The sequence below is a fragment of the Oreochromis niloticus genome, linkage group LG9 (assembly GCF_001858045.2).
Source record: "Oreochromis niloticus isolate F11D_XX linkage group LG9, O_niloticus_UMD_NMBU, whole genome shotgun sequence".
Classification (NCBI taxonomy): domain Eukaryota; kingdom Metazoa; phylum Chordata; class Actinopteri; order Cichliformes; family Cichlidae; genus Oreochromis; species Oreochromis niloticus.
Genome location: NC_031974.2, coordinates 13,954,974 through 13,982,187, shown reverse-complemented (window position 1 = coordinate 13,982,187; position 27,214 = coordinate 13,954,974). Strand labels below are relative to the sequence as shown.

General features: G+C 40.0%; 1 protein-coding gene and 1 long non-coding RNA gene across 3 annotated transcripts in view; one reads left to right on the top strand and one right to left on the bottom strand.

Annotated features, from left to right (window-relative positions):
* The window catches only part of tmx3b (thioredoxin related transmembrane protein 3b), a 34,746-nt gene extending 9,441 nt beyond the window's left edge, over positions 1-25,305 (top strand). The window contains exons 10-16 of one of the 2 annotated variants that reach the window (XM_005449018.4): positions 4,241-4,339; positions 8,174-8,231; positions 8,436-8,489; positions 12,538-12,594; positions 16,335-16,464; positions 18,018-18,086; positions 23,164-25,305. In XM_005449018.4, coding sequence (XP_005449075.1) covers positions 4,241-4,339; positions 8,174-8,231; positions 8,436-8,489; positions 12,538-12,594; positions 16,335-16,464; positions 18,018-18,086; positions 23,164-23,424 — 728 coding nt within the window. In that variant the 3' untranslated portion in view covers positions 23,425-25,305. The remainder of the gene's footprint in view (positions 1-4,240; positions 4,340-8,173; positions 8,232-8,435; positions 8,490-12,537; positions 12,595-16,334; positions 16,465-18,017; positions 18,087-23,163) is intronic. The other variant, XM_005449019.4, reaches the window with a different exon arrangement.
* On the bottom strand, positions 89-1,008 carry LOC112847846 (uncharacterized). Its single transcript, XR_003221646.1, has 2 exons — positions 598-1,008; positions 89-524 (listed from the first exon to the last, which is right to left on the bottom strand). It is a non-coding gene; the product is annotated as an uncharacterized LOC112847846 (long non-coding RNA).
* Positions 25,306-27,214: the final 1,909 nt, after the last annotated feature.

The window sequence follows — 27,214 nt, the reverse complement described above, 5'->3', positions numbered from 1 at the left end:
TAAAAGGTTTAGAGGATCTGCTTTTTCGGGTCATAATTGAAAGCTTTCAGCGCAGTAATGTGAGTTCACCGCATTCCTCCATGATCTGTTGTAATTCTCTGCCGCTTTGGGCCTGAGTTGGCAGGCGGAACCGGAAGCGAAGAGCGTCGAGGCACAGCGACAACACAAACGGACCCCAGTAGTGGCTGTTAGGGAGGTCAGGTGCACGGTGTGTGACCCGGAGAACAAAATCCATCTGCGCCGCGGTCTGCGCGTTTGCATCCATCTGCTCCACCTGACCATTTCGGAAGGCGGGCTTCACGCACCAGAATCTCAGCAGAAGAGGCTCGCCACAGTAGATGTTAACCACAAAAACTCCACACTCTGCAGAGTCCTCTAGGACCCTGATACGGAGGATGTGATGAATCTGTAGCATTGCCATGGTGACGGTGTGTTAAACTTGTCAAGGACTGAGGAGGGGAGCAGCATGGCAAAATGACATGGTTGTGTCCTTCCTTTCTTTGTCCTTTTCAGTCGTTCGGAAACTGCAGAAGAAAAACACTTTTATTATTTAGTATAGTAGCACAGAAACTGAGTCATTAAGCATTAGACACTTACCTCAAGTGATAGCAAAAGAGAAATTTAAGAAAGTGGTTTGCCTCGCTTTTTTAAAGACTTCTAGCCTTCAGCCTCGGCTTTCTGTCCATCTGCTGTAGTATGTTTCTAGTCTCCCTGAAGATGTGCTGGCTAAATGTTGGATGAAGGAATAAATGAGTCAACCACACCTCATATGGTTTGCTGTTGCCCTCACTTTGCATGGTGTTCAGTCAGAAAATTTTATATGGCTAAACTTATGAGACCCATTTGCATAGGCACCTAGTGACACTGTTTTATGGCAGGCTGTGACGTTTAGTCAAGCGTGTGAATATTATACTGTGAAACTGACACATTCTTTTTTTGCTGCATTGTTGTTTATCTTCTAGCTTTAGAGGCCGACAGCTGCCAAGATATTCTAACGACTTTGATCATGCCCCCCCCCTGCCAACTATTTGCTTTCATATGTATTTTCCGAATACGCAGATTCAAAGTACTCATTAGAAATTCACTGCACACTTGCTGTTCTTGCCGTGCACTCCTGTTTTTAAAGAACGGGTCCCACTGAGCACAGCCACACTGTCCAAACACAAGCTCTCGCTTTGTGTAAAATAATATTTGACATGTTATTGTTTAGCTTTGATTGCTTTAGTGCGCATCACAAATAGCGGCATCCCCTTTTGAAGAGCACTGTTAAGATATAGTAGAACACAGAAGCTCATACATATTTAATTATCCAAATCCTCTGTTTCATACAGTTATACAGGTCTGCTCTGCTATTGTGCTTCAAAGGCCAAGTGGTTTTGATCATTGTGTAGCTGCATTGAAAGCTACTGGGCAACATGTAAGAAAGCAGAAGAATATAATTAGCATATATGTCAGCATGCACAGTACGGCATTTTAACTCTTTCACTTGCCAACAGTCTTCAGACAGGTTTTTGGGTCTTTGAGTCCTCCTAATGCTCAGAGCTCCACATAAGGCTTCCTGTTAATCTGACTCAGTGGTTAATGGTTTGGCCTTTCCACTCCTTGTATGGAAACATTCATAATGCTGCCAGCTGTGAGGCCGAATGTGTTTGCATATGTTTATTGGGATCATGTAAATGACAGGATGATTAACAGTTTGTGAATGTGATGACGGAAAAGATCACACTTAAACAGGTGATAACACAATGATGACATTTTGCTGCAGCGCACACGGTCAGCCTTCATTTCACTGGTTATTGCAGTCTGCAGTGTTGGCAAGGTCAGCGTGAATGACATTGATGGAAAGCCTAATAACTGGTTGTTGTTTTTGTTTTTAAAGCTGTTTTTACTTTGTTTGGACAGAGGAGTGGGAGGGGGGGTATGAAGTGCAAAAAAGGCAGAGATGCTGCATATAAACTGTGACCGTGGATTTTACGATATTATTTTGGATAATTGTTTTGGAAAGTGGACAAAAGTATTTGGACATAATTAACATAAGTCAAATGTTTAATTATTGTCAAATTATTGGGTCAAAATGATCAAATTATTGTTCCAGCTCCTGGTGTAATGTTTAATTACTAATTTATTGCTGAACTATAAGTATGTAATGTAGAGTACTACATTCTGCAGTTGCATGCAAATTACAGTGGAGTAATTAAAGTAGGAATACAGTGAAGTACTTCAGTAAATTTACTTTAGTAAGTCTTCTTACTACATGGCTCTTGTCCACTTTTCTATATTTTTGTATTTATGCGGCATTTGTCACAGACAGTGGCTTCTTCTTCACTATAAATAATATAACTAACTATAACCGATATAGCTTTGATTGATTTGATTGCTCAAGCATTGCCTTACATGAATATGAGCTGCCAGCTACTGACAGCATCTTTTTTTTCTTTATCTTTACCCGATCCTATAACTGAGCCAAAGCATCTTCATTGTTAAACCTTGTGTATTCTTTTTTATAATAGGAAATTACCCTTGCTTTCTCATCATTACACCAAGCTTTGTGTCACATTTCAACACGTCAGTCTCCTGGATCGTACGCTCTCTGAGTTATCTTTGATGAAAGTAGCTTCCTCCCCTCTCTATGTGTTTCCCCCTGTGGTTCTGTTTCTACACTTTTTGCATTGTCTTGGAGGTCTTCTGTGCCATTAACCTTCATCCTTGAAATGTGTCAGAGCTGCCTCCTCCCTTTGCTCCAAACTCTGACACTGGATCATCCTCACTCCACCCACTGTCTGTTTATATTCCCCCACATGCACCTCATCTTTCTCTCTTGCCTCCCACTGTGTGAACTCTGGGCTGACAGGCTCCTGTAGGGCAGTATGGAGATTGTGAGGCTGGCGCCCGGGAAGAAAGCAGCTCTAATTTGTTTCAAGGTGAAGCAGGTTCAGTCGGTATAGAGGTGGATCAGGCTGTACAACCCCAGTATGGGGCCTCCGAGCTTTCTTTCGCTTCTGAGGAAAAGTTGGGAAACTGCATGCTTTCTGTAAAGCCAGAACATCTGTGGAAAGAACTCTCTGGAATGTCTGCCCTATCCACTGACTCAGCAGTCTTAACAGCGAGGCTCCGCTCCCTTTGCACAGTAGCATCACTGAGGAATAGTTTCTAATACTACTGTAAGCTACGACCTTGGGCGGGGGGTTTAAAAGTGTGTTCCAGGTTTTAGCTTGTCATGTTTAGTATTATGCTTCCAGCTCACTTGGAGCCCTGCAGGATGAGAATCATGTTAAAAGTCATCAGTGTTCTTGTAATTACTATGATGGTAGCGAAAGGTCACGGTAACTTATTAACGTGTCATAATAAGGTCCCGACTACATTTGACATCAATTATGAGCGTCCTGTAGCCTCTCAGCTGGAGAAAACGGTGTTGTTTAAGCAGCTTCGTTACACCCTATTTATACCCTCCAGGGACAGTCTCTGCTTCCTGTTTGCGTGTTGCCTCCAGATGTTAGAGGAGCAACAACATGTGGCTCGCATTCAGGAAGTAATTTTTTATTTTTCTGTCTTTGTTTATTTTTTTTATATATATGGTGCACTTGACAGGATTTTTCGTCTCTTGTTGCATCTGTTGAATTATACATTTGCTCCAGATGTGTTAAAAATAAATGTATGGTTGCAGAATCATTTACAAACCAAATGTGATTTGTTTTTTTTCCCCTTAAAAATTAGGTCAGGTTAGCCAGCATTTTGGGGGAAAAGGCATCAATTGTGAATGAAAATTACAGTATTTTTCTCTTAATGTTCTTGACAGCCATCTATTTGATAAATAGTAATTAATCTGGAAATGTGACTGTGAACAGTCAAGGCTAAACAAACTGTTATTTGATTTATGACTTGGCCATCTGTTACGTTTGATTGTTTACATCTCCATCGATTCCCAATCTGTTCGCTCTGAGTCATAGATCATTGTGCTGCTTCAGATCTTGAATACCCTGCCTGACTGTTAAGCCAGAGGCAGCTGGCTGTCAAAACAGTTTCTGGTCATTGTTTATCTGACCTATGTCTATGACTGCTCAGCTTCTGTCTTGCTCTTTGTTCCCCAAGAATGCATACAGGTGGCAAACGCTGATCTTCTTACATTCCAGCCATCAATACACTCTTCTGCTTTCCCTTTTTATTATAGGGAGTCTGTGGGCTGAATGTTGAAGAGCTCTGTGCTTCTGTTTCTGAAAGATTTTACCTCTCTGTGTTGCAGAGTACGAGGACAGTAGCTTATCATTGTGGGTGAACAAGGAGCGCTTCCAAGGATACGTTCAGATTGATGGCTTTACGTTGTATGAGCTGGGGGAAACAGGTGGCGTATGCTCTTGTTCAATATATAACGTATTTATTCCCAAATTTTATTTTCCTTTACACATTGTTTTTACTTTCCTAGTTTATTATACAATACTGTCCAAAAGGCTTGAGCCACCCCTAATTTCTTTAGATTTTGCTAAGAACATGAGAAATAGTTGCAGTGATCTATTGAAACCTGTGAAGATGATGAAAATATAGTTAAAATTCCCTGCCAAGTTAACTGTTATATGTAGACCCTTGGGTTAGGTGCCCTTTTTATGCCTGAATTATTTATATGTTAGGGCTTTGAGCTTAACAAACAAAATCATTCCTCTGAATAATGGTCAGGTACAATAACTGGACTGTACATGAGAAAAAACACCCAAGTGTCAAAAGAAGAAACTTTGAAAGAGTTTCAGAAAACCTGAAAAACTATTGCACGAGAGGACTTTAAAACTGATTTGGAGAAAGTCTGGCTCCTATCATTTTTCAAAAATGATAGGTGGCTCAAGACTTTTGCACAGTACTGTAATATCCTGCTTCAAAATGTATGGAATCATGAATTTCTGGGTCTAGTTTCATTTGTTTTTTTTGTTTTTTGGTTAGTAGATTAATTGCTGTGTGAAATTTCACTGAGAAATAGAAGAATGAACAGAAAACCTCAAAACATTCAGTTTCCTTTCATGGAAAAGAAGACATGCAGCAAATGATCACTTTTAAAAACCCAGCACTGGGACATTTTATGTCTTTGCTTCTACTTTATTATCAGAATAGATACAGATCAATTTTTTGCAGAATGACTGGTTTTTAAAGGGCAGTATTTTGTTAATTGTAAGCCTAAGATGTGGGACTTTTAATGTGGTTTTTTATGTGTGTGTCCTTTTTTAATCTTTATGACTATGGAACCAAAGTGATTACAGGTTGAATACCAGCTTATATCATTTGAACTGCATCAGCACTTTACACATGGCTTTGCTCAGACTGCCTACCTCATTTTATTACATTGTAAAACCCTTTAATATTTTAGCATCTCTAAACATGTCTTCCACATAATAACTTTATATTTAAGAATCAAACAATATAGAGCTGCTGTTTTTAAAAAATCCAGTAAAAATATTCAGGGCTAAGGTAGCAAAGAGTATCCCTTCCCTCCAGATATAGCCCATGTTCTGCTTGTTTAAATGTACATACATTTCTCCTCTAAAAGGAAATTTAAGCTCAAGAGTGAAATACAAACTGCCTCTTAAATGGCAGTAAATTGATGGTCTGTGCAGAGAAAGCTGTGCTTTCTAATATTAGATACAGTGTTTTCCTCCTTTATGCTGATGTTGCTGAGATCAGTGACGCTCAACAGTTGAATGTTGCTTGAATGTGTTACTGTGTGCAGTTTTAGTTTCTGGCCCATCCATATAGCAGACTTTCCAGTTAGTTTTAACAGTTCTGCATATAACACGGTCTCCATAGCATCTTAATTGGATAAACACTGTGACTGATTAAAGGCTACATTGTTAAGTTTGATGTGTATCTGTGAATTTGCCAGCCTTGTCTTTGAAGCCTTTTCAACCAAGTATCAGATTTCACGCTCTTGGGCTCAGCGGAGCTGTAGGAGTGACATTTTATGCTGTAAAATCCCTGCTCCAACACATCGTAAGTCACACTGACACAGAACTTGGTACCCGCGACAGTCCCAGTGTGACCAAACCATTGAAAAGTTTGAAACTGTAATTTATGGGCTAAGATTTAGAGCACATGAGACTTAAATTGGTAGCATACTGAAAGCAAAAAAACATGCAACAAATGGATTTTGAAATTAAAAGGCAGCAGTTTGGATTTCTTTGCAGTGTAAAGAAACATTGAAGGTTTTTCTTTGGGGATAGAAGATAAATAGTAAGCAAGCTCTTTCATAGTGCGGCTAATTTGCAGATTTTATAATTTAACCCATTAGAATCCAACTTGCTCCACACGTTATTTGATTGAGGCAGTGAACTAGTGAATAAACAACATCTGCAGGTTAAACCTGAATAGAAACCTGATAGAAATGTGTAATAGGACATTTCAGAAAATGTGAATTCTTAGATGGACATTTTATGAACTCGATTGCGTTACTGCACATCACTTTTTTTTCTTTTTTCTTTTTTTTTAAAGCTATTACTACAAAATCTTGGAATTTAAAGGACTTGAGCCTTACATGAGGTGTATGAGCAGTAAGGGATTCAGAAATGCTGTCTACATGTAAGCCATGAAAAATATCTTTTCTATGCTTTGATCTTTTTGCTTGGAGATTGTTTAAAAGATATAATAACAACCTCATGATCACGGAGCTCGGAGGTATTGGATGTCGAAGCTGTAGAAAATAACACCAGTGGTTCTTCAGTTCATCTGTGGGTCAAAAATTACAACTAAATTCACAGAACGAGGGGCTTTGATGCCAGAGGGTAGCAGGCTGAGAAATCGGTGGTTTCAAAAAGTGGTTGAATAAATAACGACACAGTGCAAACACGGTAAATATAATGTTCGATGTGTGTGCCAGTTGTAAGTTTTTACTAATGAGTTTATTAATATTAGATCTATTTAATGCATTTTGGATCAATTATGAGTAGTTGACAAGCTCAGCTTATTTTTAAGTTTCCAGGTTGTGAAAACCCACCTTTCACATAGAATTAGTCTTTTTAGCTCTTTAATTAACCCCACAGACCCTTTCAGATAATCTGACGTTTGACATCTGATCCTCTGGAAAGAGCCGCAAAGCTTCTGAACCAAAAGTCAATTTATTAACTGTTTTCCTTTTAAATCTGCAGACTTGATATTTATGTGAAGAAATCCCTCATTAATCACTTGAATGCACTCACTTTTATAATTGCACTTACTACACCTTGTTGGCACCTTCATAGAAAGTAAGAAGCCTATGATGCTTATCAGCATATGTAACTAGTGAAATTGCCACATGTAGAGGATTGAAAAACAAAGAGGTTTGAACACTGCTGCACTTGAGTGGCTTTATTTGCCATAGTACATTATTATTACATTGGCTACGTTGTTAAAAATACTCCATAAACGTCTAAATAATACTCGCATGGTAGTGCAATTTTATTTTAAAACTTAATTTGTCCTTTTCCAACTTGAGTTGTGCAGAATCCATCTAATCTTCCTGGAAATACACAGATGAATGATGTTGCTGTGCTCATGCTCAAACACAGCACAGAGTTAATTATACACATTTCCACAGGTGGTATTCCCATGAAGAATAAAAACACCAACTGAACCATAAATTAACATTTTTTCCCCTCTGATTTTCTGTTTTCACCAGCAGTTACAGAAAATCCACAGTCAGAGTTATTTAGATATACAGTATAATTTCACTGAATATACATGTTAAATATTATTCCTTCTCCTGATGCAAAGCTGGCCACTTTCTTTATATAACCTCATTCTTGGCATCTAATCAACATGAGTGACCACCAGGGGGCAGGCTGGCACTCTCACCCAAGCAGCAAGGGACGTGTAGCATCAAAGCATATAAGCCCGAGTAACAAACCTTTAAAGTTGTGTAACAGTTTTTTGTTGTGTTTTTTACGCAGATCTATTTGTTGTGGGTTTGGGTTTTGAATGGCACTGAAATAGCTCTCCCACCACAAAGTGACCACTTGTTTCCTATTCAGCTGAGCAGAAAGCCTAAGCTAGCTTAATGTTTGAGTGATGAATGAGCAAAGTGCTCGCCGTGTCCCTTCCTTTCTTCTTCCCCTATTGAGAGGTGATAGATCTCCTCCGGAACCTCTTACCTGCCCACCATTGTCTTTTCACCGTCCTTTTTGTGTGTCTGATTGTGATTTGTAATCCTTGTCTGCCACCTCAGGCAAACTGGTGGCAATTGCAGTCATCGATGAGAAGGACCCCACAGAGGAGAGTGGCAGGTACAAAAAGAACACTGAAATTAAAAAGCACGACTCTTATAAATTACTCCCACTCTCACCACAATAATTGAGCTTAAGTGCATGGCTTTCAAATACAGATAAGACCATTATTGTTTGCATCTGCCCACAAATTGCAGCCAACAGCTAAAAAAAGGTTAGACTCCAACTCATGTGGTATTTCTGTGTCTTCTAATTTGCTTTTAGATTAAAGACCTTGATGCAGAGGGTGGCAAAGGAATACCGGGAACAGTTTAACAGGTAAGGCACGGATAAATGATGAGGTCAAAGACAGAGATCCAATTTATACATTTATTCTAGGATGGCGGGCTCGCTGGGGAATGCTGCCTGTCTACTCACAAGCAAGTTATACCTTTGTCAGGGCATGTCTGTTTTTGTTGAGGTTCAGTAGGAAGGTAATTATGCAAAATGTCAGCTTCCAAATATAGGTGTTCTTTTCAGCTGTCAGTCAGAAACTCAACTCGGCTTGTATTAATGCATAATTTTCTGTTTTCTCTGGCTCCAATTGTGCGATAACAACTGGAGATGGGGTATTTATGTTACGCGCTGCGCTGCTCGACCTGTTCTTTCACAGGAGAGAAGCCAGCGTAACAAGGCAAATGAAAGGATAAAAAAACCACTTGAATGCATAATTTCACACTGTCACTATTATTGTTATTTTTGCTCAAGTGCGCTATAGTCGGCAGGTCATCCTTCCCCTACAGCACCCAGGTAGAAGCAAACAGGGTCTTTTGCTGAAGTGGTTTCAGGTAAAATGAGCTCAAAGGTTGCTGTTCTTTATGTGACCCTCGTTTCTGATCACTGTCAGCAGGTAGTCAGTCACCAGGTGGATTACCACAAAAGATTAATTAAAAAAAAAAGTCCATCACATTTGCATAATGATGCAGTGCTTTAGTTCCTCGCTGTGTCCTTCATCAGATACATTTCTGCTTTTGAATGAAGAGGTGTGTCTCAAACCGTAATGATAAAAGTGTTTCTCACTCTGCAGGCATGCCCATTAAGACTGATTGAATTACACAGATCCCTATCATCTGTTATACTACTGTCTGCCACACTACTCAGCGCTGTTTTTGAAGGCTTCAGAGTCTGAGATCCCTACTGAGATCAGAGCTGCCTGCGGCGTTCAGACACACCTAAACGGTACTTGTAATTACAAGCTGCCGAGTGTTGCCCCTGTTAGTGGGTGGAGCCAGCATACAGAGTCAACAGAGCATAGGGGGTGACTGACATTTGAATGAGTTGATGCTATTTGATGTAGTATTAGCTCGCCTTCAGTTTGTAGCATTTGTAGAAATGTTGGTGTGGGGCAGTGGAGGACTCGTGCCCACGTTTGTGTGGTGGAGTTTGATTTTTGTCACTTTGATGGGCGTGTAGGCTGGGTTGTCACTCTACACCAGTCATTGTGTATGCCTTTATATTTTACAGCACTCATGACAAGATGACAAGCAATGTCACAAAGTCTGCCTCAACTGGAGATTTTTACCCAAAAACGACTCTGTGGGCTCCTTTTTTTTTTTAAAGGAAACTTTTGCAACATTTCAGGAAACCCTGCAGTTAAAAATAATGTGAAAATGACCAACTCTGCATTGTCACTCGTTTGACTTTTTTTTTTTAGCTCATTGTTTTAGGTCCATGGCCAATGACTTTGCTAATCTTGTTCACTCTCCCTTCTCTGATCGAGCTCTTTTTCAAAACTGTCACAAACCACAGCGACATAGCACAAGTTATTTACTAGAAAGCGCAGAGCAGAATTTAGCTGCAGAAGAAACTAAAAGGGAAGTAAGCATTGATCTTTAATTCACTAGAAGAGCAGAAACACATCCAGGTCAGTACTTATGAATAGTTTGTGTAAATAGGCAAAATTAAATTAATGCAAGTATTATGAATTTAAAAAAAAAAGACCATAGTAAACAGCAGTTCATCCTACCTCTTAAACCCTCATCTGAACTGAGAATGTAATGACACATGAACACATTTACACATACACATTGTTCTTAGCACATCTTAGTATAGTCACATAATAAGAATGTATTAAAAGTGACCCTGTTATGCTCATTTGCAGCCTGTATTTTTATTATTTCATTCGACTAGAGTAGCTTTTGTGTAGCTGCTTTCAGCTGCTCCCTTATTTGTAAGGGGTCGCCACAGCAGGCAGCACTGCATGTTTGATTTGGCACATTTTTATGCAGGATGTCCTTCCTGACACAACCTCCAAGGGATTTGTGTCTCTTTTCTCAATCGAAATGGGGTCTTTTGCTTGTTAGGCGAATGTGTAAACCACTATTCTGTTCAATAAGTAGGAATCATTTGGAAGAAATGAACATGATTTATTGAGATACAGAATTCAATCAGTCTGTTTGGCAAATAAACTATGATAGGAATGAAGGACCCCTTGAAGTCTAGAAGCTGGTGGTGGTGAAGATGAAGATGGTGCAGGGTAAGGTGGAGATGGGGAGGAGGTGGGTTGAACAAAAAGCAGAAAGACATAAAAGCACAGAGATTTAAAGTGCGCAGAATGCAGGCAAGAAGATGATTGGACAGCCTCAATGATGTCAGCATTAAGTTTGACAGCGTGATAAAGTGGAAGTGATGTAAAGAATAGACTAGCAGCCGAGCACCCGGGAAAGCAGGCGGCTGAGTGATTACAGATCTTCCTTCTTGAACTTGCACATACGCTTCATGGTGACAGTTTAAAACAATCCTTGTTGACTTTGCACTGGGTGTTGGTGCAGCACCTCAGTTCATCCACTCTCTGCAAAAAGTTGTTTGAACTCCCTTCCTTTTAAAGCCAGCTGTCTTCTGATTGGCTGCTCAAAGAAGCAGAAAGGTTTGAAGGTGGGTGGGGCTTCTGTACTAATTTGCATTAGATCCAGAATGAATTCACGGTTGTTTGTTTTGTTTTTTGTTTTTTAACACTGACTGCGTGTCCCATCTTTTAATTTCAGCCCACAGAAACATTTTGTTTTTAAAGCATCTCTAAGAACTGTGTGCCATGAGATGACGGGGTCACAAGATTATTTTATGATTACTCATTATCTAGCATAAAAACACCCTCTGGGATTTGGCTCTAAGTATAATGATGCTCAGAATGATGAGTTTAGATAGCGAGGTGAAAAAATACGCCCACCCTACTTGGAATTTCTTTTTTTTTTGGTTGTGCTCTGGCTTTTGAAAATACTCAGTGAGAACTGCAGATAAAGTCAATATAGACAACCAGGATTTAAAAAAAAGTTTATTAGAAAACCTTGCCACAAGGGGAATATTTTGTAAAACCGCAAACAGTTTGGGCACACTTACCTTCAGTTTGTTTTACTCTCACATATACAAGGCTCTCAGTAAGTTACTCACTATTTTGGCCAGTCTGCTCCATGATTCCTCCAGCCAGGAGAGTCAGTGGAAAGATATACATACATGGTGAAGAGACTTGTAAATGTTTAATTTATTGGGTCTGAAAAGTACTAATAATAGCAAAGTAAAACTGGAATGGAATTTAATTTACGCCTCATATTTTCTGTGCCTCAGTCTCATATCTCAGTGGTTGCTTTGCCAGTCTTTGAGATCTGGATCATTTCCAACAGTGCCTGATCCGTGTCTTATAGCACTGAAGTTATAAGCTGACTTTTTGATGAGCTTTATTCCCAGTCAGGCCCACTATTGTCAGCAAGATTATCAGTAACCCAGACTGATTTTTATATTGCATCCAGTGGCTTTATTATACAGTTCAGTTTCTTCATAATCATGTCAAGCACAAGCAGTATTGTTTAGCACCCAGGGGACCAATGCCCTAGATGTTGCTGTGATTCAGAATGAATATAATATATATCTAGAGGCCTCCACAATCAGTCATTCAGAGAAAGTTCCTAGCTTTCCTGGACTTGTGCAACCCCCTTTCCTAGTCTGCCCACAATACACTCTGCTCAGACATTGTGCAGCACAATGAGATACAAATTGAATTCCTCCTCCTACCTTATCGTTTAGATAAATCACCTGAGTCTTTTCTGTGCTAGAAAAGATGAGGAGAAACAGGAGATGGCACAGAATGGAGCTTTGGGGATATTTTTTTCCCCCCGTCCTCTGTTAAAGCGTTCTCCAGTTTCCCATAGCAAGAACATGTAATTCCATTCACGAAGTTTTCATAGCTGTGTACTATTGTGCATTGAAGTTTGTGTCCCAGTTTGTGCTAGTGTCATGCAGTCCACTGAGACAGGAGAAAGAGTTCATTTCACTCAGCTTTTTTTGGATGCAATGTTTCGCTTTCTCATGCCACTGATTTCTCTTGCATCTCCAGAGACTTCCAGTTTGGCCACATGGACGGGAATGACTACATTAACAGCCTCATTATGGGGTAAGTGTCTCACATTCAGCCTCCCTCTCTCTTCTCGTGTCATCCTCCTCGTTCTCAGCCTCATGTTACCTTCTGTCAGCTACTTATCCAGGTCTGCACTGACTTGTAATGCCAGCCTCTGCCATTAAAGATGCTCTCTTGTGGAGAAGTCAATTACACAGACAGACTGTCATTTCTTTTTTAGTGCTCTTGGAAACTTTAAACCCCCCTTTCCCGCCTCAACATCCGGCATACACGCAGGAAAAGCACAAAGATCCACAAGCTCATGCAAATCTGGTTGTGAAAGGGCAGCCTATTGAGATGAATATGTGAGGAGTTTAGGGATAGCGGGCTGTGCGTGGATTAAATCTATAGCGGTCGTGTGTTTTCTAATAGCTTGCCAAAGAGCAATGCTAATGATGCAGTTAGGCCTTTGCTGCAGCAGCTTTGTGCCCTGGCTGAGGCTGGCTGTTAGGGTGTCATGCTTAGGGAGGCCTTGAAACTGACATCCCTTCCTTTTAATTAGCCAGAACCCCACTACGACCAGCATGGCCGTCGCAGTCGGCATGTCTGTTTTGTGTCTACTAACGTACAGCATCTAATTATGTGTGTCTGTATAATTTTGTGTGAGAATCTGCATGCGTAAAACGACCGCGGCAGGATGTTATTTTAATTTGAGCATGTTATTGTTTGTATGAGCAAGATTATAGCAGACATGGTGTCCCAAGTCCTGTGTAATTTAGTCAGTGTGTCACTGAGTACAGTAGAAGTTATGGCTTATGACTACATTGAACCAGCAGGCTTCTGGTGCACAGTTGAAAATAGGCGGTGTTTATATTTAAGGATAAAAGAGGTGATTAGCCTTCCTAATTTTGTATGAGCACATACAATATGTATTTTTTGTGGGTTTTAGGGGACTGAATTTAGCTGCTGTAGCGCAGGATTAATTGCCCTCCTTTGAGGAATAAAATCCTGGCCTGTCAATGTCCACTAATCCTTTCCCTTAGGAGGGCCATGGAAATAAATCTGATGGCTTTTTATCCCTCTTTCTGTCATCACAGCGATTACTGTGTTCTGGCAGCAGTCTGTCTGGCGTAAGGCTGCTTTTGCTTTCACCAGAGGCACACAAACACACTCAGGAATACACACATACCAGATGAGAACCACTCAAAGTCTGAGGTCGTCTTTGTTTCTGTTTAAATGTAGGATTATCTCTAACCCCTTATATGGGATGCATTGTAGGCTGTGAAAAACGTGAAAAGATGTGAGCTGACTGAAAACTGGCAATATCGAGGGGAGACTTGTAATCGGAATGGGAATGATTACGAAAGGCATTTCTCCAGTTGGACATCCAAATGAACGACCTCCTGATGTCAGCAAATGTAATTTTCTGATAAATTTATATTGATATTTATCCAGATTTTATGTTGCCACACATCCTAAATGTATATTCTGGACATGCTGTGATAATTATTATCATAGTTTACAGTTGGGATTAGTAATTAGGCCTTCTTACAGTAATTAATGCTCGGAAAATGCTTCTGGTAACAAAGCGGAAAGGAAACTTTGAGGAAAATGAACTGATGAACTGTTGCTAATGAGTCCCGTTAAAAAAAACTAAATAAAATAACATAAAGCCCTCAAATGGGTAAACTGCACATAATTTGTGCACAATTTGTTCACTTCTATTTTCATTTTTAAGCACCAACAAACATTAGTGCATTAAAGTCAATTTTATTTCACAAATGTATTAATATATATGTTGTCCAATGCACACAAAAGGTCAAAGCGAAAGCATAAGACATGCCGAAACTTGCATAATTTAGAAATTGTGTAATCACATCGTCCCCAGCAGAGCAGCTTGAGCTGCACCACATGTAGGCGAGTACATGCCAAAGCTGAGCAGACAGTTGTGAAGTCTTTGGTGTCTTCGCAGTAAATTAATAACTAGTTTGTTAAAATTCATTTGTTGAATTTTTAATGAACAACAACCCTGTTCAGAATATAAAGAACATCTTCTGATAAATCAGTATTAGAAAACTGTGTTGGTTAGTGGTTGCTGGAGGTTTATAGACGTAATGGTTTAATTGATTGCTAAAGCTTTAATCAGGCAGGCATAGAGACTGGTCAGTGACCCCCAGCACTGAGCAGCCTCCAGAGAAAGGGGTTCCCTGACTGGTTGACGAATAGTTGCTGGCAGTCGTAAAGAGGTACCAAAAACCTTGTGATTGCTTTGGCTGTTAGCAGACTGCCTGTAGGGGGGCCCATAGTTTGCATGGAAGACAATGACTGTCTACAGACACTACCTACCTGCTCGCACCCCCCCACTCTGCTGTTTGAGCATGTAACTCCAATACACTGATGAACAAAAAGCTTGGCTCAAGTCTTCAAGATGGGACTCTCATGTAGTCTGTGCTTCTAGTGTTAATTCTAATGAATACCAATAGTTTCTCAGCTCCATCTCCATAGTTAATCCAAAGACATGCAAGTGGTATCTTATCGTCTAACTCTCTAATGTGCAAATTCCCCCAAATCACAAGCTATTACTTGAATAGTGAATTTTGGCTAGCCTAGAAAGCTAACTATTCTTTTAATTCCTTTAGCAGTTTGTACAGATCTTGTAGGATGGTACATAAAAGAAAAACAACAACAAAACCACTGGCCGTAATTGTATAGAAACCATTTTTTGCAGTAGAAGAAGAATGTGTGCAAATGGTGGAATATATGACCCTTAATTATGGTGGCGAACCCCCAGTAGTCCCACTAACTGAGGCACATAGGCTAATCCATATTTATTTTAAATGGGTGCCATCTGTTGGAGTAGGCTGGATGTCAGATGGAAATACCCATTCATAATGTGTGTGTGGTTGTGCGTGTGAGTGTGTGTGTGTGTGTGAGAGAGAGATTGCAGAACTCAGCTGGACAGAGTAGTGAGGCACTGATGACTCTACCGCACGGGCGTGTATGTTTGCACTCCTGATCTGAGCTGGGTGGTGGATTGGGACAGTGATGGATATGCGCGCGTGTGTGTGCAATTTGTTGCTGGGTTGAGTAACACCGCAGGGATGTGAGGTGGCAGCGCCGTGATGGACTGTTTGTGCGCCTGTGTGCATGTGTGTATCTAAGCACTAGGATACCTTATCTAAGCCAGGCTTTGGTGTTGTGCAAGACGTGTGGAAGAGGGATCGGTTGTTTGTATGACCTTATTCCCTATCTCACTGAGTTTTGTAATTCCTCTGCTGATTTGTCGAAATGAGCCGGCTCGGCAGCGTACAGTGTGTGTCTCTGTTTCTGTGTTTTCTGTTAAAACAAAGCCTGTAAGATCACTGGAGTAGTTAGTATATGTTTTGTACGTGTCTCGGTGTGGATGCAGAGCTGCCTTCCTCTGGACTCCCTGGGCTTCACTTGTCAGTTTTAGTTTGTAAAGGTCTCTTTAACTGTGACCGGCACAGACCCATAAAACCCCTGAGTTGCACACTCTTTGCATAAAAGATGGAAGAAATGCCACTCTGAAATAGGCCACACTGCATCGCCTTTTTACTTGGGAAAGAATAATTCTCTGTTTGAAAGAAAACCCATGGGAAAAGTTGGCTTGCTCACAGTACAAAGGGTTTGTTTATCTCACTATTGTATTTTCTGTGTTGCAATTTATTCTTTAAGAAACTACAATTTGTTCCCATCTAATGATGCTCTTTGATAATGGCAGTCTGAGGTGCGGGGGTTAAGAAGATTAAAAGCCGTGTTTCCTGTTTTTTCCTCAGCGAGGTGACAGTGCCCTCCGTTATCATCCTCAACACATCCAACGAGCAGTACTTCCTGCCCAGTGAGCCGATCGAAAGCATGGAGCAGCTGGTCCAATTCATCAGCAGTGTTCTGAACGGTTCTGCACAGGTCCAAATCTTTCCCTCTCCTCTCCCTTGCCTCCCTTTCCTGCTTTCTGTTTATGTATTCAGCCCGGTGTAGCCTTCTCTCCCCTTCGCCTTATGTTGTACCGTTGTAATCACACCAAATCTTCATTAATCAAGCATGTTGCCTTGCATTTTAAGTCCCCCCCCCCTTCAGAAAAATATTTTTTATCAGATGAGATATTTTTCCAATCTCCTTTTGCATGTTTAGATTTCACATTGCATTCCCTTTTGAATAGATTATCTGCAATAATTCTATCTTCGGAGCCAAACACTGAGATTACTACATGACTTTGTATTGTAGTGTGCACACTAATCTGGAAAATAAATGTCATCGTTCTCCCTACGCTACACTAAAGTCACCAGATGTATGAAACCATAAGCCAAACACCCAAAGGTCTTTTTCCTTTTTTCCGAGAATGGTCTGAGCTATTTTTTGCCTGGCAAAACAAACCACCCTCCCACCAAATAAACAGCAACAGAAACCACCATGTTTCTGCAGTCCAGTTTTAGCCAAGCCCCGGACAGTTTCAGCCTCTACACGTCAGGCTCGTAATGTCAGCCATGTGGTGTCTCAGGGCTCTTTTGTCCTTCACGTAGAAATGCACCAAATAAAGTTTTTGCCCCCCCCAAAATGTTACCATAGAATAGGAGTGGATTTCAACAATTTTCTTGTGGAGTGCAGGGAGCTTTTTTGCTCCAAGCATGATCAAGTTTTGCGAATCTTTAATGCTTTTTCAATGGAAGTATAAAAACCACGAACACTGGGTGTGTTTTTTGTAGAATTCGCCTCCTGTGAAGCATGAACCAGCCTCAAGAACAGAGTTACTGTAGCAGTCTGTCACATCTCTCCACCTGGTTTTCATGGAATAATTCTTTTTTTTTTAAACTCACTGCTGCCAGATTTAAGTCCTCGTTCTTTTGCTTCGTTTCAATTAAGAAGAAAAAGCTACAACTCCTTTCTATGTTCTTTTTGCAAAAGGATGTCTGATAACTTGCGTAGTTCTCATGCAGTTTGAGCTTAGTCTGTTCAGCAGCTGCATCCACAAAGATTGTCTCATACCCCACCTTCAGCTCATTTCCAGAAGTCCTGCTTAGTTGGAGCTCACTAATTGGCCATCCTGATGAATTATCATCAGGACAAATCACTCATTGGCTGCCCTGTTGCTTTTTGCCAATAAATGAGCTCAGATGGAGCAGAACTGCTGCACTGTGAGCAAACTAGAGTCAGGCACATTAGATAATTTTGTGCAAGGAAGCGGTTAATTAAACATTATTTAAAATGTCTGAAATGCACTAAGCACATGACTGGAGAACGGAAACCTGGATATTTCAGTCTGTGTATAGTATGTGTAGCTGTTTGAGAAGTTTTTATTGATTTATTGATTGTTTTGTGGTTTAGGAAAGGCTTCCAGGTAACTGCATCAGATTGTTGTTGCCAAGCTGAAGAGTGCATGAAACCCTGTGCATGTCCTATAGAACTAGGATAGACTACACGTAGTAGCTTATCTGTGTCCGTTAAACTCTGTCTTCCTGCAGGCATATGGAGGTGACGGCATCATTCAGAGGATCAAACGTGTTGCCTTTGATGCCAGGTCCACCATTATGGTAAGTTGGCGAGATTTCAATCAGAGAATATTACCTAAGCAGGATGTAGCTCGAGTTCAAAGTGAAATGAAATGCAAAACATCATCTCAGATTTCCACCAGTAGGCAATAAATATTTACAAAAGAGCGTAAAATAAGTCAGTCTGCAGGATGTCTGCATCAACTGTTCCTCAGGACTGCAAGAAACAATATGACTGAAATTCAATTATTCCTTTTTTGTGCCCCATTCGTCAACAATAAAGCTCCAAAACTACATTTTGAATTTATTCAGTTTGCACTGTACTAGCTCTAATTATCCTTGCATTTATATGTTACATGCATTTACATTGGGTTTAATAAATGTATCAAATTACCACCCAGTGTAAGGTTTATGCCACAGCTGCCCTACATTAACAGTACTGGTAATTATCAAGATTATTTTTTTTATCTTACTGTAATGTTAAAACGACCAACCAGTATACACATGCTCTTTAATTTAAATTTTTAATGCTAACATATGATCATTATTATTATTATACCTGAATAGAATAAAAGCTGGAAAATTACTGAAGCCTATTATTATTATTATCATTATAATTATTATTATTAGTAGTAGTAGTAGTAGTAGTCGTAGTAGTAGTGGTATTATTCAGTTGCATTCCTAAAAATTAATTTAAGTGGTTGAATGTTATGCTTTATTATTATGGTGACGTCTCAGAGGAACTCAGTGTGCTGGCTGAAATTTGGGTATAAAAATGGTAATTCAGTGTTTTTGTTAATAAATAACAATACATTTTTGAGATTTAAACAACTTTTTGGCAGATTTTCTCAGTTTTGACAGGCGGTATAATAGATTTGTATTAAAGCTGACTTAGCATACGGTGGCTTATATCTCCGACAGTTCTGCTTTTTGAAAAGGAGCCAAAGGTTCAATATTTGCACCACTTTTGGTTCTGTTTTGGTCTCCTCCACCTTCATGGGGAAATGTGTGTTTTTGTGTGTTCACCAGCTAATTGTAACTAGTAATTAAAGGCTTGTATACAGTTGGAACAATGCTCTGTGGGTTCTCACATTACATACAGCACTTACTGTTTGTCAAATAAGAGTATTGCAGATGATTATCCAATCTAGCTTTCAAGCTAATATTACTTTATGGTAATTTCACTATGCGGCATGCTACTCAGAGGACGCTCTCCTGTTTAAGGATACCAGGCTTCACCTCTACAATTAAAGCACATCGTTATCGTGCTCCACAATATCAAATTGCCTCTGTTATGGAATAATATTCTTGCTGTGTTTCACAATGTGCTTCACCTTGACTGCGTTTGCTAAATTAGGGTTAATACTCTGTGTTCAAGCTGCTCTGCAACAATGTCAAACAAATGCCCCTGTGCACTCCACTTTTCCTCTTTGAGGAAAAACAACGTTTAGAGGACAAGATTGGATGTACAACTGAGAATATGCAGTGCAGGCAGTAAACAGTCCGTAGGGAGAGGGGGAAAAAAAGCAGGAGAGCAGATGGAGGTGGAGTGTTGAGGGAGGAGAGGGTCAGGCGGCTGAACTTAACTTCTGCTCCTTCTTTTACTCTAAGTAGTTGGTTCTTTTGGGAGAACTAGTGTTTATTTTACCAAGGGTGTGATAGGAATGTAAATACAGCTGTGAATAATACCTCTCAGCGGGCACGGTTGAACTTTAACCACAACTAAAACTCTACTCTGCCCATAACAGTGTCCTTAAAGCCATGTGGAGCATGTCTAAATGAGAATTACATGCTTTAATGTTAGATTGAAGTAAAGGGTTTGACTTAAAGCACAAACGAGAGCCTTTTAACAAGATATTAATTGAAGGTTTAATTCTTCGTGCGTCAGATCAGGTTTGACTGTCGGGTTATTAAATGAAATCGGTGATAAAATAAGCCAGATGAGCAATGGGTAAAAGTTTCAGTGCAAAAGAAAAGCTGTATTTCTTTGAGCTAAAAAAGCAACAATGCAGGGTCTTTATTTGACTTCTTCTATTGGCTGCATAAAAGTAAAAATCTCGTGTCAAGGGTCTGACTTACACCTGTAAGAGAAATGAAATGTGAGACTCTTGTGCTTTCCTAAATTTAGCAAGCTGGAAGTATCACCAGTCTAGTTTTGCTTACAGTGACATGATATGATATAGAGGAGATGGGCAACAGCCATCACCTTGCCCCTAGAGAGCCTATTTAAATTCATGTCTGACAGGAGCATGAAGAAGCAAGCGCATTAAGCCCAATGAGTCATAGCCAGCTGTGTTAGCATAGCATGCCCATCCTTTCCCTCATCCAGCATCACAGAGCACCGGCAATTACCATTCCTCTTCCTGTGGCAACGACTGAAGGGAACGTGAGTGTTTCTCTTCTTCTCAGCTCAGTGGCTGGCAGGAGTTGGGACCAAATGTGCCCTTTTAGGTGGATTCTCTCTGATGCAGTTTGCTACATTAAGATCATCTGAATTGTGCTTCACGTGTGCCTCCTGAAAGAAAAAAAACAGTTTAATTACACTGGAGTGCTTAAGAAATATTAGAAATAAATTATATCAGAGTGGAAAACATGGATGTGAATGAGGGGTGCCTTAATTATTACCAGAGAGCAACTTGTTGGCTCTGCGTGTTTACTTTGATTTTTCTCTCAAGTGATCCTCAAGGATAAATGTAGTTGTTATAAATGTGCAAATTCTTAAGGGATTAGAAAAATTGTTCTGTCACTAACGCTGGTTTAATTTAAAATGGAAAGGTTGTAATTAAGACGAAAAGCACAGTCTCGACAAATGTAGCGTCCACGGAGGTTTGTGTCACATTCCTCCAGCAGCTTTTTGCTCATTTCCGTTTCATCTTCGTCTCATAAGCGAGATTAGCCAGCTTGTGACCTATAGTTACCTATAGCATCACGCTCTGTGCAGGTCTGCAGAGATTTACATTCATATTCATGGAAGCATAATTTCGGCTTTAGTGTGCTCGCACGCACTAAAGCCGAGGGAGGTGGGAGGTGAGCCCGTAATAAGCAGGGCAGTGTGTGTGCAGGCAGTATCTTCAGAAAGACTAGTGTATAAAGGTGGGCCTGTGCTCGTGTTTGATGTTTGATTTTTCTTTATTCATCTTAGTTCAGTCTGTAAAATGAGAAAGTAAAAGAAACATGAAGGACGTTAGATTGAAGGCCAACGCTGTCCAATATAGTCATTTGGTGTAAAACAAAACAAGCGACCCAGCAGACGATACAAATAGTTTAACACACTATAAGCATCTGAAAATTACAGGACAGAAGTGGAATTAATACTAAAACATTAAACCCTAGGTGAATGTCTGGAAATGTTTCGTGACCAGCTTTCTAAATGCTTACACAACATGTAATAGTGTAGTGCAAATGATAGAATACATGAATAAATTACAAATGTGGCAAAAAAATGTTTTGATCTGATTTAAATTTGCTTAACTTTCTGCAACTAAAGGCAGGCTCTTTACTACTACAAACACTGGTTGTTGAGAGCAATGTGATGCTTTTTTGGGACATCTCCACTGGACTGAACAGGCTGTGTTACGAGTAAGCAAGTCTCAGTGTGTGAATTTAAGAAACTGCAGCATTGACTCATCGTGGGACCTCTGGACCACAACTGAGCTTTAGGGTCTTATTTATCATATTTCCTCCCTTGTAGTCTCCAATAATGTGCGCACATGTCAAAGTACATGTGGCAGCTTCATTATATTTTCCCCCGAGCTCCTAAACTAACCATCACTCCTACTAGCTGTTAGTCGTGGTAGACAGACAATCGGACCGAATTGACATTTTGCTGGATATTGATTTAGCCTGACATTTACCTCTTGTTAGCAGATTGTTTTGTCTTAAGCAGTCCTCATACTCACTTGACATCCCTTTTACTTTCCTTTTATTACCATTTGCTAGTACTGTAGCTGGTTATTTCTGTGAATGACCTCAGATTACTGTGTACAGATGTATTCATTTTAATTTTTACTCCCCATTTTCTTGTCTGTGTTATGCATGAATCTAGCTGAGAAGCTAGCTGGATTTCAGATTTTTTCCCCATAGAAAGGAAAACAAAATTACTCCTGTGAACGATGATCAGTTAGTTAAGGAAGAAAAAATCAGATTTCTTGGATAATATTATTGTTTGCACATAAATGTTTTGACTGACAGACAGACATACAGATCGATCAAGAACAGGGTGATGGATGAGACCATTAATGACAAGTGTTCGCCAATGAGCGTGTAGATTTGAACCAAAATTTACAAAAAAATTAGTTTTTATTCAGCATGACCACAAATGGGTGACTGAAAGTGTTCACGGACATCAAGATGGAAATTTTTTTTTTCTGTAGACTTCTATAGGGCCAGGACTCTTATTTGCAACCACAGCTATCGCCATCTGGTGCAGGTTCAAGACACTTCAGCATAATTAATTTTCCACATGAACTTCACAATATATTAAAGAACACTGGAAATACTGATTGAGTAATTATAAACCTATCTGGAAAATATTTCTCACTCAAATGTTTAAATCAAATGACAAACAGTGACCACTTTCTCATGGACTTGAATCTTGATCTTTTGAAACCAGAGGAGTTGCCCCCTCCTGGCTGTTAGAAGTAATGCAAGTTTAAGGTACGCCGTATGGATACAGGTATTGGGCCACACCTCTAAATCACCGAATCCAGTTGCTTTTCGACCCATTGTCACAGGGATATGAAATCGAGCTCTTGGCCATGCAGTCTGCTTTTGCAAACATTTGTGGAAGATCAGGTCATCCTAATGCGCTAACAGTGTGAGTGTGGTACCGTAAGAGGATGCCACTATTGCGAAAAGTTATTTTGTGAACTTTCTTCCCTCGTAGATATTCATCAATCTTTTATTTGGAGTTAATGGTGTTTAAAGTGGTGTTTGGTTGCTGAAAGATAAAACTAAGGTTATATTTTTCTCTTTTGTATTTTCTCACTGGATTATTTGAATGTCTCAACTTACTGTATTAGTGTCTTTTACAAATTTGTCTCCCTATACTCTCCCCACCCCTCGTGCTTCGCTTTCTTAATTTTCCTTTCATCTTTTTCTGTCTTCTTTCCTACATCAGTCGGTGTTTCGCAGCTCTCCACTGCTGGGCTGCTTTCTGTTTGGCCTACCGCTGGGCGTAATTAGCCTGATGTGCTATGGCATCTGCACAGCTGAGTCCGATGACGGTTCGGATGACATAGATGCGCTGAAGAGAGAGGGCCTGACTGACGACGAGGAGGAAGAGGAGGAGGAGAGGCAACGTGCTGCGGCGCTGGAGGGCCCAGAAGAGGAGGATGAGGACGTTGGAGAGAAGGATCCTGAAGAGAAGAAAACCGATTAACACAGGGGCACCCGCTGGATAGAGGATCATAGGCCTAGTCAAATGCAGTGACATGAAACTCAAAGACATATCAATGTGTTACTGTTGTGCTTTGTTTTTCATCTCACTTCCCCTCAGAGCCCCTCTAGCACAGACTATTCTTCCATCTTTGAGTTCTTTGTCTGCGTGTAAGGTCGGCTGCTTGGCGAAGCCACTGAATTATGTTGAAAGTAAACAGCCTCTTTAATGATGGAGTGTAAACACTGTTCACATGAAGAAGGGATGGCTGCGAACCAAACACACCATCTTATTTATTATGATTCCAACCAACCAACCAGTGGTTAATTCCATGTGACGTGTGACACCCTGACTTCATAGGTCAGTGTCTTTGAAACCACTTCTTTTTTGTTGTATACCGAACTATTTTTCATTTTAATTCTCGTTTTCTATATTATCCTACAGTAGTAGAAACTGATTGATGTTGCCTTTAAATTTGCCCTCAATCCATTGTGTAGGCTTGTGTATTGTTATTGACGTGTGTAGAATGAAAAAGAAGTGCCCAACAAGGAAAATCTGCCATTGTTGAAATGTGCGGTTTTTGTTTTTTGTTTTTAATTCTGTGTTATTGCCTAAAAATATTTCTTCTTAAAGGGTTACAAAGTCCTGCACTTCACCGCATTTCTCTGTCAGCCATCTGCTGTCCATTAAGAAAGACTGGGGACAATAACCGGGATCACTCGCTGTGATACCGACACATGGCAGATGGACATTTTTAACCCATTTCCTCCCAACATGACCAACTGGGTAAAAAAAAAAAAAAAAAAAAAAAAAAAAATCCTTATATAGACAGGTTGTACCTGTCTAACAAAAGCCATAACATGCATCAGTAGCTCATGTGGCTCTTAACAAGTCATATTCCTCAGACAGACAAGCTCTGTCTGTTTCCATATTTCAGTCTATCCCCCATCACCAGTTTCTATATTCAATTCAATAGACATTTTGAGGTTTACATCCCAATGCCCTGAGATGTACACAGAGCATGTAGAACATTAGGATTGTCTTTATGCTGCTGAGTTGTTGTTCTTCTTTTTTTTTCTTAGTTGGTCTCAAGGCGTCGAGATCCTGTGTACCCTCTCCTTGTGACTAAAGTGTGTGTAAAAGCTGAAATCAAGTAGGGATAATGGATTCCTCCTTAATTCACCAGACCAATCTATTTCATAAAAAGACAGAGTGTTCCCAAAATCCTCTACACCCAGTGTAATAACATTTTTATGAAAATTCCACAGTACAGTGCACCTTATTGGATTTAGGGTCCAATGAGGCAGAGACCTCAAAGCATCTGAAAACACAATGTGAATATCTGTAAAATAGATTCTTACTCTCAGCTGGTACGGCGAGTTACGTGGCATCCACCTTTTCCAATAAAGATCAGTTTCCTTCAATATAAGATTTTCTTCAAATGTTCTTTTCTTTCGTGTTTTTTGCCAAGAGTTAGAGGACAAGGTTGATGCTGCTGACATGTGTCTACGTCAGCAGGTAGGCAGCAGCTTACAGCATAAAGACGAAGCTGGGGCCGCGCTCGCCCGGCTCTGTCCAAAGAGCTGCCTCAGAGCTCCTTTAAAAAGCAGGAACAACAGTAATTTCACCACTCTGTTCTAGTTCAGTAACTCATTCGACTCAATATAAGCACACCTTTTCTCTTAAAAAAAAAAAAATAAAAATCTTATTATCTGTGGTTTACTGTGAAGCTGCACTAAAGGAGCCATGCCCTCGCCTTGCCTTCTGGTCTGTAGTTGCCTACCACTATCTGCCAAACTTCCTGTTAGGGTTTGAATTGAGTTTGTCACATTTTATTACTGGTTTGAAAGATTGAAATAAAGATGGTCGTCTTTTTTTCTTGCTCATTGGATTTTTTTTCTTTTTTTCATCATGTAATGTCAGGTCGTTAGGTTTCCTTTTTTGTTTTTTCTTTTACGTGTGTCAATCTTCCAGCTACCGTGCTGCGCAAAAGTCTTGAGCCGGTCCTCATATCTTTGTTTTACTTCCAAGCGCCAGAGTTACTTTTAATTTTTTAAAAGTGGTTGTGAGCAGCAGTTCTTTGGGCTTTTTGAAGATCTTGGACATGATGCTTTTTTCCCCTCAGCACTGTGGGTAGGCGGCGTGGACATCTAAGTTTGTGAATGTGGTAACTCGAGAATGAGGTGAAATAGGAGCTTCAAGTTGATACCACAGGTGTATCTACTAAAAATCTTGGACAGGATTAAAACTCAGTGACCAAAACCTCAAAGTCAAAGGTAAATTTCTCTGAGAACACAGTAAGATTTTCAGCTAATACCAATGGTGAATGTCCTAAAAATTCTGGATGCGTCTCAGGGAAATTGATCTCAAAGCAAAAGTAAGACCATCTTGTGCAATAACAAGATGATCTAGGATTTTGTAATTGATATTATAGGTGGCTGAGGGGTAGCAGTATCACAGTATTTCAGTATAATGATTTTGTTTGGTAAGCTGTGTTACGGTGACCTGTTAAGGTTAACAAGGCTCCTAAATTAAAGAACGAACCAGTGTGTACACCAACACATACCAGACAAAAAAACAGTTGTAGGTGCTTTGTTACTAGCAGGTTGTCACAAAAACACACTGAATATCTTTAGCTGCACGTATGAAAAATGCCAAAGATGAAAGAATCTGACAGACATAAAATAGTAATTTTGTACAAACAAAGTGATTCCCAAAGAGTTATTAGTCAACAACTGGCAAATCTTGGCAAATCACAACACATCTATACTGAAAAAGAAACGGCAGCAGGTGTTATGGAGTGCTTCTGACTTTAAACCCTGGTAGAATAATACAAACTCTGTTTTTTGCCTTTTTCCCCTTCTGTACTAATGAATAAATCACTGCACGTATTTTCATTTTTCTTTGATAAACATAAAGAAATGAAGGCTGCCTCAAGACTTTTGCACACTACTCTAGTTCTCTGCCAAGCTTCAATTATCACACAGATAAATGTGCCCCCCCCCACTTCCACCATTATAATCCTTGGCAGAGGTGTGTACTCACATATGGCGGATATAATCACATTTTTGGAGATCTAGGTTTAACCAGGGCTGATTGCTTTCCTTGATGTGAAACTCATTTATTTCTTCTCTTTAGGGAAAGACGACGTTCTCAAGTCAAACTCAGAAACGTGACTTTACATAATGAAAAAGCACACCGTCAGCACACTTCCTCACATGATTTGAGAGAAAAAAAAAGTGTTGCTTTTCGTAAAGTTTGATTGGTTGTTTTCAAGTCTGATAAATTCAGAGAATTTTCCAGCGGATGTCATTTTGGGGATAAATTACCACATAGGGGGAGATAATATATTACTACATCAGAATCAGTGTCATTGAGTGGTGCTGATGCAAAAAGTAATTCATCGCTCAATTACCTCGCGCTATATTCTGAGAATGAGTTTCATCGTGTGGCAAATGAAGGAGGCCTGGTGTCTCTCTCTGTCTTTTTTTTCCAAAGTACCAACAGTCTAGCGCGCTAGACAAGGGCAATTACACATCGAAGCTCGTTCTGACGTCTGTCTTATGTTGGAATGGCAAATTAAGGCGAGATAGTAATCATCTCATTTCTGACTCACATGGGAGGTGTTTAATGGTTTAGGTTCACATGTAGGGTCAAGGCAAAAAAGAAAAAAGAAGGAAAGATAGGTGGTTATTTCAGTTAATGCTTCAACCCTCCATTTCGAGTGTAGTCTGAGCTCAGTTGGTGTCATTCAGCAGCAAGATGAGAAATAGCTGATTAACTTTGCTCACCA